The 12579-nt window shown below is 39.2% G+C and overlaps 1 protein-coding gene across 1 annotated transcript in view; it reads left to right on the top strand.

The window, feature by feature from the left end:
* poc5 (POC5 centriolar protein homolog (Chlamydomonas)) overlaps positions 1–12484 on the top strand; it is a 39824-nt gene extending 27340 nt beyond the window's left edge. The window contains 1 exon segment of the mRNA XM_007905364.2: positions 10948–12484. Within this exon segment, the coding sequence (XP_007903555.2) occupies positions 10948–11088 (141 nt within the window). The 3' untranslated portion in view covers positions 11089–12484.
* Positions 12485–12579: the final 95 nt, after the last annotated feature.

Below are 12579 nucleotides of genomic sequence, written 5' to 3'. Positions count from 1 at the left end.
CACATTTCAGCACTGCTTAATTTAATTATTTTCATATCAACTAATAAAGTAAATTGTAAATGTATTTGTTATCAAGTAAATTGCATTAAATACATGAGATGTACATTGTTTTACAGATTGTTTCTCATTGTACTCCTCTTGCGACACCATTAGTGTCCTAGATTGTTGTTCAATGCCTTTACCCATTGTTTCACATTATCCTGTAATGTGAAACAATGTGTAAATACAATCTATGGCAAGAATGAAATTGATCTCTGATAAGCCTTTGTTGGAAAAACTCCAAACAGTGGAGAGCAATATATTATGCATGTAAAGTGGGGTTCCATTATAACACTGGTCCAAAAAATCCAAATTCGCACTATAGTGCTGCGTGATCATTAATCAGTTTCTGCGTGTTCACTGTGTGTGTGCACAGAGAAATGAAATGCCAGCTGGTGCAGGGATGCCAAAATGGTTGACTTCTGGAGCATCGGGTCACTGCCAACAATCACATCCTGTGCATGACCATCATCTCTTGTGCACTACTCATGCACGGCACACAGAAAATGGCATTGTGATGACCTGGAAGTTGGACATTTTAGACCCATTGCACACCAGATCAAGACCCAAACCCCAACGGTCCAATAAATTAACGTATAATGAAGCACTTTAGGACACGATTAAGCTGTGTATTTAACGTTCATTTTTTTAAAAAAAAGCTGTAAAAAAAAATGTGCTTTTTTTGTCAACAGCAGATACTTTCTCCCAAGCGTAACAAAAGCAGATGTAGTCCAAAAGTTCCCTTGGCTCTGCACCAGCGATTTCGTTTTAATCCTTATTGGACCAGCTCGGGTCCGAAACTCTGACTGTCCGGCACCTTGGGACGTCCTCCCGACGTAAAAGGCAGGATACAAATGTCGTTTTGTTGTTGTTATCCTCAGAGGAGCAGCCCCTTTTGCATGAGCGTTAACGTTTTATTTTGCACATCAGTCAAGCTTCTTTCACCATGGGATTGCTGGTTCATGTTTGCTCTACAGACTTGTGCCCATTACGAACTATATTCAGCCTGCCCAGAGTGCATTCACATCAGATCTCTGCAGCTGATGGAGAGAATAGAGACTTGCCATGTCCTAGGTGAAGTCCTGTAGCTCAGTGGTTAGAGCACTCGCTTTGCAAGTGAGAGACCTGGGTTCAATTCCAGGCAGGTCAGGGCGAAACCTTGGGCAAGTTTCCTTACTCCACACAGAGCCTAATAATAATCCCTCCAAAAAAAAACAATAATAAATTGGTCATTTTCAATCCATGACTGTTTGTGGGACATTGCTGTGCGCAATTGGCTGCCGCATTCGCCCACAAATATACAGTCAATTCACTTTACAGTATATTCTGTGAAGCGCTTTGGGACGTCTAGAAGACGTAAAAAGCGCTATATCAAATGCAAGGTTTATTATTATGTCACTGGTCTGGGCTGGATTTGAGCTCTGGTCATTGAAGTGAATACTGATTTGTAATCTGTATCCTGTTGTTCAGGATGTCACTTCAAACATACATTTTTAAACCCTAAGTAGAGCAATAGGGGTTTGCACTGTCCTTACACCACCTAACTTTTTTTTAGTTAGCTGGGTGTCTGTCTTACACATGCAAAAACTGGAGTGATAGTGCCATGCTTGCCACCTACACATGGCAATTCCCATCCCTGGACTGGAATACGCACTCTCTCCCTGGAGGGGTGCAACGTGCTTACAAAATTCTGGAGAATATCAGATGTAGGTTGGATGGCACCAAGACATGGGGACCCCAGTGTGTGTTGGGAGTATTGCTGATAGTATAACCAGCTAGAGCTGCATAACTTGTCATTGAAAGCATTGTTTGGAAAGCTTCCTGTGCTTGTCGGGCTAAGAACACCTTACCTGTTGGGGCTTTGGCTTAATGGAAGCTGAGTGGGAAGAATTCCTGCCAATGAGCCAGGTTGGCTGGTCTGTCATCAGTAGTGCCCTAGAGTACTGTGGACCCGACTGGCTCAGGAACCAGATACGAGACAACTGCGGAGGACTCTTGACTTTATTCAACTTTCAGTATTGCCAGGCATGCCGCTTGGAGTCAAATCAACTCCGAGGAGATCCCACTTTCTCTCTTTCTCTTTCTTCCCCACCCCCCACCCCAAGAACACCCACTGACAACTGGTAACATGTAAAGTATTACATTTCTATAGGACCCAACAGTGACAGATTTAAGTTTCAGGATTCATTTGGACTTCCATTTCAAAAGAGGAGGTTAAGAATCTAACAAAGTTCCATTCATTTACAAGCACTGTATTCATTAAGTTTTAGGTTACTTTCTACTATTCTTCTTTTGTTTTTACAGGTGTTTCGTATATCTTCTTTTTTAAAATGAAAAATAAAACTGGAAAAATCCACTAGTAACAATCATGCTAGCCTGTTACATCAGCAGGAAATGGCTTGAGAAGACAATCACAAGCCTGCTGTACTTTGGACACAGAAGATTACATTTTCAAGAATTATGATAGGACCGAAATAAATAATTTGTGGAGCATATTTTCAAATAAATATACTTTTATTTTTTAATTCTGCCAATGCTACGGTTTTTAACTATCGTCTTCAGGTTTTATAAAATACATCAGTATAGGCAATGGATAGAAAGATTAGATAAATGAGTGATAATTTCGGAATTATGTTTTAGTAAACTAATGTGTTCCCATCCAAATTTACAGTGCCAGAAAACTACATTTGCCCACAAAATATACAGTTAATCCACTACACAGTATATCCTGTGAAGCATTTTGACACTTGTCAACCGCGTGATAAAGCGCAATATCAAATGCAAGGATTATTACTTGTGATTGTAGGAAATGTGCTGAAATTGTGCTTTCCATTTTAATTTTGGCTAAATTAGTTTTTAATTCCCCCCCCCCATTGAAGAATCTAACCACCATTATAAATCCAGATATGTTTCAAGTGTCCTTTGTAACTTGGTAGAAGTATTAAAACTTTAGGAGTGTTCATCTACTGATGCCAAATTTGATCAAATTCTAGTTTGTTGTAAGTTAATCAGTTTATTTCAAACCTTGTCCAATATCAAATTGTATATTTGACCATTATTTTGTTCATTCATATCAAAATACCATACATATTCTAATTTTTGCAGTTTAGATCCAGATCCTTTGAGAGTCACCTTCCTGTGACTGGCAAAATATAAACAAGCACACAGTCTCGCTCGTTCTGTCTCACAACTTCAGACATAAATAGAAACTACTCATACAGGACGCAGTGTTTAGGATAAAAGAATTAGAAACCGGCTTCTAATTGGATCTAAACAATTTAGATGCTATGTTATAATGGGTTTGTGGTTGCGAAAAGTAAAAGGTAACAATTCCACTTCCAAGTTACTGCTGGTGTTGCTTCCTGCAAGTTCTCGGCAAATGGTTTCTCTTCCCGCCCGTGCCCGGTCACCTGCAGGGTACCCCATGGCTCCATCCTTGGCCCCCTTTTCCTCATCATATGCTCCCTCTTGGCGTTGTCATCCGCAGAAACGGGGTAAACTTCCACATATACGCGGATGACACACAAATCTACTTTGCCTCCTCCAGCATTGACTCCAGGTCCTCTGATGATCTATCAGCTTGTGTGGCAGATATCAGGGCCTGGATGAGTGCAAACTTCCTGCAGCTGAATGTAGACATGATGGAAACCATACTCTTTGGCTCCCATCAACGTCTTCACTCCTGCAGATCTAAACTCCTCAACCTTCCTGGGCTCTCCCTCAAACTTATGAACCAGTACGCAATCTCGGCGTCCGGTTCAACCCCCAGCTGTTCTTTCTCCCCCACATCCGGTCCCTGACCAGGACTGAATTCCACCACATTGCCCGCTTCTGACCATACCTTACCTCAAATGCATCCGAAACCCTCGTGCATGCGTTTGTTACCTCCAGCCTGGATGACTCAAACACACTCCTCGCTGGTCTCCACAACACCACTATTCAAAAAAATCCAGCACATTCAGAATTCTGCCTCCTGCATACTTACCTGGACCAAGTTTTGGCCAGGCTCCACTGGCTCCCCATCACCCAATCGATCGTCTTCAAGATCCTCACACTTGGTTCAAATCCCTTCAATCTCTGGCACCTCCCTACATCCCTGACCCCCTCACTCTCCAATCCACTACCCTGCACCTCCGTTCGACTGGCACTGGCCTCCTATTTGTTCTTCGCACTCTCCTCTCCACCATTGGAGGTTACACTTTCAGTCACTAGCCCTGAAACTCTGGAATACTCGCTCAATCCCTCCACCTTGCCCCTTCCCCTTTTTCAAGTCCCACCTGAAAACCTTTCTTTCCACCGTGCTTCTGGTCACCTTCCCCCCCTCCCCCCCACTTGGGGGTCTGCCACTGTTGAGCACTCTAAGATGCTACCCTGCATAGAGGGCACTATTGTTGTCGGGGTGGTTGAGACTTAACACACCAACTTCTTTTGCACATGCTCAGGTAGATAGTCGATCTGTGGTGGAAGGTCCACAGGAGACCTATGTTATTAACAAACTCACTTAATAATGGGGTGTATTGTATTAGAAAAGGATTCTATGTTAAGAATATTAACCAACTTGTGATAGTTGGTTACAGCATTTCCTGCAAGGTCTCAGTGTAAAAATGACTAACCTACAATACAAGTACAATATGTATGGTAGACTGCCTGAACAAAATTAAAGGATCCAAGATAGTAAGAATTGAACTGCAGCTTTCTCTATCTACTGTGGTGCTGATAACTATTTTAGATGACTCTAATTTATCATTTAATTTTAATATAGTTTACAGCGATGACTGAAAGTTTGCCAGCTCAACTTTAATTCACTGGAACCTCAATTGTCTTTGTTAGGTATTTCCAGCATTTGTCTTAACCTTCTATTGGATTATATTGTGTTTTATACAAGGAATGGCCAGTAACTGATTTATTAGTTGTTATAAATGGCCACTTTCAATTATCAGTCCATTGTAATGAGTACATTCTGATCAATACTGAATCTCAATCTAAGATTAATTAACTTATTGCTCCAGCCTCCCAGGCTTCCCAACTTAGACTTCACAGAACCTATTCCATGTCTATTTGAAATTGATTGATTTACTCGGGTTATCAGTGGTCCATCAGGGATCTCCTCTGTTACAGTTGGGGCAGACTATATTTCGCATGCGAGTTTACTTTATTGAATTTAGTTCAACTTAATAAAGTTGAAAATATATTTCTTGTAAGTTATTTTAAAATATATTTGTAATTCTACCAGAAGTTGCACTCATGTTAAACCAACAACTGGGAGCGCAAGTACCAGGCATTCTCTCGCTACCCTGAGTCAGGAGCATTATGATGATTCCTTGATCATAATAAAGAACATGTCATTGGTGCATTTGTATTATATTTACTGGGCACATCTATATTCTTTAAACAACTGATTTATCCTTTACATGTCACGTATTTCTGCCATCAAGTGGGGAAATCACAGGACACTGGGTCTATTGTGGATCATGGATAATCTATGTACAAACCTATATTTTATGTGCCACGTCTAAACATGCACAGAGATTTACAGGTGTCTTTTGTTATGTAATTAACCAATCAAGGTGACTTGTTATGTATTTAACAACCAGTCCTTAAAATCAGTTCCCCTGAAAGCAGATAGGAACCAAAGTATTGAATGAATATTTTATTCTCGCTTTATACCACACATAATGTGCCCTCAATAAAATAATTCACAGAGGTAATGAATTCTAATGTATGCTGCTTGCCACTTATCAGCAGGACCATATTTGTGAAATGAAGAAAGTAATAATAATCCTTGAATTTGCAAAGTGAAAAATGCCCTCATTTCATCCATCAATGCACTAGTTTGCACTACAAATAATAATTCCATCTCACTTCTATTATTGTATTTGATATTATGTTTTTTTTTATCCTGACATACCTTTTGAGGTTTGCCAAATACTTAGGCTCCAGTTGCTGCTCACTTTTGCTTCAGGTTTAGGGAAAAAGAATAGGTCTGAAAACAGTTACTCAGTTCCACTCGGAGAATCTCCAATAGAACCACTATGCAGTTTCTTTGTATTTTTAGTAATCCATATAGAATTTTGTGTTGAGCNAAAAATATTGCTTTTGTGTTGAGCAGAAATATAGCTTTTCAATACTTTTTAACGGTTAATATTGTGTTTCATTTTTCTTATAAATTTGTTCATCAAAAATGAGTGGAATCCCTATAAATATGGGCACCAATTAACTTCTAAGTATAACCGTGCTCACATCAGCTGTGAGGAAAAACTGCAAGTATGATTAATAATTTCACTCCACAAAAGTGAAAATAATAAGGTCCTGACATTGATTGAACCAAGCCAAATGAAAGTTAAAAAGTTTTCATAATTCCTTAAATCTGAAGTCCGTAACTAAATTTGACATATTTCTTAAATATTGTTGTTTCAAAAGTAATATACCAATAAGTCTCTGTCTCTGTCAAAATGTTTTATAATTGCTAATTTCTGTAGGTGTGTTTGCCTTATTGACACATTCTAGTGGTTTGTGATATTACTGTAATATGCAGATCAGTACTGTTTTACCATTCCCACGAGGCTATTAGTCTATTCAAGGAATTTTTTTTCAGTGTTCCTCATTAGATAGCTAGTATGGCTTTTGGCATGTTTGCTGCACTTTTTAATTTGTTACAATCTGATGGGCGTCTGCCAAAATTATGTTTATGGCTATAGTATTTTCCCCAAAAGATGCTTTATTTTTATTGTCTTAACTCTTTACATCATAATAATAATAATCCTTGCATTTGATATAGCGCCTTTCATGTCCTTGAGCTGTCTCAAAGAGCTTCACAGAATACACTGTAAAGTGAAAAGACTGTAGATTTTGTGGGGTAAATGGGACAGCCAAATGCGTGCAGCAGTGTCCCACAAATAGTCATGCACTGAATGTCCAAATATTTTTTTTAGGGGATTATTAACTCCAGGAAAGCGATCCCCCAATTCACTAACAACCGGGATCCTTCTTCCTGCTAGGTAAACAGGGGCATGTGGAATAAGGAAACTTGCCCATGGTTGCAAGGCGAGTGAGTGCTTTAACCACTAAGCTAATGGACTCCCCCTCTGTTTTGGATATGTCCTTCAGTTTAATGGGGCTGGTCATCTTAAGTTTTAGTGATGGATTTATGCCAGATAGTCAAGCATTGCATTAGGCGGTTGATCTTTCCCTGTAGTGTATGTTTGTGTTACCTTTTTATGTTACCTTCCAATACTACACGCAAGTTTGATCTAAGTCGGCTGGTTTGCTTGATTCTCCATCGTGCCTGATTAAAAGCCATACCTATAGCTAAAATATCACCTGTTTTTCATTAGATGCTACCTTTTGCTCCTTTAAGGTAGCTCCATTTAATACTGGGACTACTTTTGGGAGTAATCATTTAAAGTTGCAATAGTTGAGTAATGAAGCTGCTTGTAAATCTGAGAATGACATTACTTTGCTTGTCTGTGTGAGGTACAAAGTAACAGAGCAGGGGAAGGTAATGACATCATTAATAATTGACAGCCAGCCTCACAGGCCTAGTGTAAATGGATTGGGCTCCTCATTAATTATATGCATTAAATGTGAACTTTTTGTAATTGAATGGATTTGGGCAGGAAACAAACAGATTTTTCCGGTGATTAATAATTTAGGAACTTACGTTTTGACAAAATTGTAAACCTACTGATGGTACTGGTCACTTGGGTTTAAAAAAAATGTATGACTGGGGAAAGGTATTTTAGATTCTCAGCAATAGCCTCCACAAGTCAGTCTCAAAGGTTCATCAGCTAACACGAGTCTGCTGTATGTCCACCGCCCCATCCGTATCACCATTGGTGGCCGAACATTCAGTCATTACAACCCCAGCCTTTGAAACTCTCTACCTCTATCCCTTCTCCTTGCCCTCTCTCCATCTTCAAATCCCACCTTAAATCTACTTCTTCGACCCTGCCTGTCTGTGGTCAACTCTCTCCACCCCTCCTCCTAGCTAAGCATTCAACTCCACTGCTGTGAAGCACACCATTAACCTATATGAAAGGCGCTATATAAAGTTATCGTATTGCTGACCAAACATTACTTATTTCACTCTTGATGATAGTGTTGCCTGTAAGACCAATAGAACCAGATTTTCGAAAATTTCATCTTCTCCATTGATGAAGTTGAGGAACAAGTGTTAAAAGATGGAAGGGTATTGAGGTGTAGCACACTTGAGTTGCGTCTGCTTGAGGTTTATAATCCTGTAACAATTAGGAATCCCTATTCCAGGCAATTGGGACAGAATACATCTAAAAGCTGAGCATTCCACCCCTTCCTCTTTGTGCTACAAGTTGTTGTAGCGTGAAGAGGAAGCTTTTTTTCAATATAGCAACTTTCATGTGGGTAGAGTCTCGAAGTGCTTAAATTGTTACTGTCGTTGTACTATCAATTTAAGAACTTAATGGAGTTGAGACTAATGGACCAAACTGATCCCTATGTGCCCAACCTATTGTCCATGTCTTGATGGTCTTCCTAGTTTAAAAAATGAGGAACGTCAGTATCTCCAGAAAGGGATTCTGGAAGTATATAGATTCATGAAGTAGGTTGTTGTTTGCCCAAGAGAGTCTTGATGTATGTGGAATTCTATTAGGGGATTGGGTACAATTAATTTACATTAGGAACGCTCAAGTAGTAGTCAGTAGCTTCAGTGACTCTTGGTTTATAATAATAATAATACTTGCATTTGATATAGCGCTTTTCACGTCGGGAGGACGTCCCAAAGCGCTTCACAGAACACACTGTAAAGTGAATTAACTGTATATTTGTGGGCGAACGCGGCAGCCAATTGCGCACAGCAATGTCCCACAAACAGTCGTAGATAGAAAATGACCAATTTATTATTGTTTTTGGTTTTGGAGGGATTATTATTAGGCGTGTGGAGTAAGGAAACTTGCCCAGGGTTTCGCCCTGACCTGCCTGGGATTGAACTCAGGTCTCTCGCTTGCAAAGCGAGTGCTCTAACCACTGAGCTACAGGACTCCACAAGGTTTGACACAATACGCAAGCTTGCTATTGCATCAATGGGCAATGAATGCTTCAGATATGGGTCGACGAACAGCAGCTTGACGTATGCACTCTCAGTAAAGGGAGAGCTGAACAGACAGTTCAGATTTAATTACTGGCAAGGATAGCTGAATATGTGGAGCAGATTGCCAGGAAGCAGATTGTATCAGTAAATTTAAGAGCAAATTAGATAGCTCTTTGGACAGAATTTGAATGAGGTCTATGAATCCGTATTATAGAATTATTTTTTTTTTAATTTTTTTACATCTAGCTGGACTGCAATGGTTTTTACCGTACATTTCTGCGTTACCATTGTCCTAAACAAACTTTCCTATCCGAATTACTGATAAGGTGATGAGCCTTACCTGTTCTGAGAAAAAAGGCCTGTTGGAGAAATCATTGACATTTATGAGCAGAGGGTGTGGCATGGTCAGAGGTACCGATATTTGGATGAGACATTAAACTGATCCTGTCTGTCTGTTCAGGCGGATGTAAAATATTTTATAGAACTATTTAAAAAGAGAAGGGAGTTTCTCCCAGTGTCCTGGCCATCATCCTCCAGGAAAATAAAAGGGTCATTTATTCATGGCAGTTTGTGGAGCAATGCTGTGTGCAAATTGACTGCTGCGTTCACCTACAAAAATACAGTCAGTGGACTTTGCAGTAAAATCCTTGGAAGCACTTTGAGATGTATTGATGGCATGATAAGACGCTGTATCAAATGCAGAGATTATTATCCCTGTCCTAGGAGTATTTGAGAATTGAAGCCTGTTCTTTCAGACAGCAGTTTAATTTGTGCTCAAGTCAAGGGGAAGAAAAATAAACTTATCATTTTTTTCTGTATTAAATTTCCTTCATTCTTCAATGCAGCACATCAGTTTCCTGGTTCAAGCTGTTTCTCTGTCTTGTAAAGGAACTTCTGAAACTTGAGTAGGGATAATTGGACCTTGTTGCATGCTCTGGTTAATAGAAAATTAGGGTGTGTAACAGAACAAGTGATGGTCATACATTCTATTTGTATGTTGCGCTAGTAATCATGAATACAGTTACAATAAGTATTTTTAATATTAGTTACTTAAATGATTAAGTGCTCTGTGTTGAACTAATGATTTTAGGAAAAATAACCCAAGGAGGTAATGTTATCCAAGTCATATTAGCAACGCTGGTGTAAATTGTTGATCCTTAACATATGTCCACGAGTATATTTGAATGCTGACTTATGTAACCAGTAGCTTGAACATATTTCTGTATTAAAAAAGATAAATGACCTGTTAAGAAACATCAAACATAGATACCATTGTATCTTGTTAATTAAACCTCCTTTCCTTTCAGTTTGTAGTTGATTTGAGTTGAAAGGTTAATAATTATTACAACAACAATAAAATTACATTTATAGAGCACCTTTCACGTCGGGAGGACGTCCCAAGGTGCTGGATAGTCAGGGGTCAGGACCTGAGCATGGGGGAGGGGTGGGGTAGGGGTGAAGGAAGGCAGAGAGGTGAGGGGGCAACTGAAGGTACGATCGAAGAGGAATTACCTGAATAATTGAGAACAAGACTCCCATGATTTGTTAAAGTTCAATCAGATAGGGGTGAAGGGGGAATGTGAAATGGTGAGCTTCAAACAACCAGGATTTTTTGAAGAATCGATAAAACAATTGGAACTAATAACACCTCATTGTTTCATAACAACAACAACTTACGTTTCTATAGTGCCTCTAATGTCAGGAGGATGTCCCAATGTGCTGGACAATCAAGAATTTGTACCTAAGCTGGGGTTTGTGATCGGGAGGGTAGGAGGGTAACCGAAGGTGCAGTTGAAGAGGAAGGTCTTTAGTGATGTTTACTTGTTTTGTTTTTTCTCCTCCAGCAAACCATTGGTCAAGCCACTGCAGCCAAGTATCCTCGATCCATCCAGCCCCCTTCAGGTAGTGGTGGGAAGGTGATCATACAGAGTGGAAAATCTTCCACGAGCAGCTATGGTATCCAATCAATAAAAGTTGTGGACTGAATGCTTGAAACAATCAGCTGGAAGCTCGGAATGAAACACATGGAGGATATAAATTAAAGAACTGTGCAATGCATGGTTCTACCATATTACGACGACTAAGGAACTGTATGTTAAATTACGAAATGCTACGATTAAATTAATGTGAATTGCACAACTCAGGAATAGCAAATTTACAAGGGATTTCCAGATCATTTGGGGATTGATGGAAATATTTTATAAGCAAACGATGGGGAAAGTGGATCCTGCAACTCCTCTGTTGAAATGGTAAACCATCATTCTGACTAAGTGCTGCACCTCCCCTCCAACAACAAAGTTTGGATCTCATGAAAATCTAAGTGAAGGTGTAATGCATGTATCAGATCCCACAGTAATTGAGCAAGTTTTCTGTACGATCAATAGTGTAAATGAGCAACAATTTCAAAGTTCCTGATGTGTCCGCAATGATCTTACACTAAAACTTTGTGAGGGAATAATATTCTTAGATTGTGATACAAAAAAATCTTGCAGGAAATTGTCATTTTTCCCAGTCATCCTATAATTGATGGCCTAGCAGTGGGTCATATAAGTTATACACGTAAGTGGCCTTATGCTTAAAACTTCCTCAGTATATATTCTGTTTACCCCATCGGCTATTTGTTAAATGCAAACTAGCTTCAATAATGTTGTGCCATTTTTCTAAATCCTTTGTCAGGCTACAATGAAATTGGAATTGGATCAGAACAATCATCAAATACATAAGTTTAAAAATTATTGTGTAGTTTATGCAGAAATGTAATGACCTATGAGTACTTCAGGTTATGTGTTTTTCCCCCACCTTTCCTCACTCCTGCCCAGTGAAAGAAGATGTTACAATACACTCAGTCATTGTTAAGGTACTTGTCCCATATTGTTTGTACCTTCATGAGTCTTCTCCTGTACTATAGAGTTACCACCCAGTGACTTAAGAAGCAATCTCAAATATCCAGATAATTACCCTCTTGTACTTGACTTAAATATTATTAAATAGTTTGAAGGCCTTGTATAGAATTCAGCCTTTAGTAACAGAAATGTAATGCTGAATAATTGGGTTATCTTGAAAACAGGTCAAAACTTTCACATTCCATCTCCTAATCACTGACTCTCCCAAATCACAAAAGAATTGTGTGCCACATATTGGAGGAATATGAGATTCTGCCTCCAGTTTACACAGGTGCAAAAGATTTTCAATCTTGATTCTGTTAATGAGTTGTACCTCAAACACTTCCATGTAGAAAACTCCTTGTAATTCATTCAAGAACAACACAAGCAAAAATCGGAGAGCGGGTATTGGGAGATGTACTGTGTGATGCAGGAAGGAATACAAATGTTGCTTCAGAAACCTAATCACTTGCACCTTTTTTTGTCATTTTTCAGGATTATTTTGAGAATGTTGTTCATTTTGATTCTTTGAGTTGAATTTTCATCCCGTATGATTTTTTTAAAAAGATGGTGTTAAATATGAAGCTATGCACA

This window comes from Callorhinchus milii, unplaced genomic scaffold, assembly GCF_018977255.1.
Source record: "Callorhinchus milii isolate IMCB2004 unplaced genomic scaffold, IMCB_Cmil_1.0 Scaffold1, whole genome shotgun sequence".
In the NCBI taxonomy this organism is placed as follows: Eukaryota; Metazoa; Chordata; class Chondrichthyes; order Chimaeriformes; family Callorhinchidae; genus Callorhinchus; species Callorhinchus milii.
The sequence above is the reverse complement of the archived record's forward strand: the minus strand, read 5'-3'. Positions and strand labels throughout refer to the sequence as shown.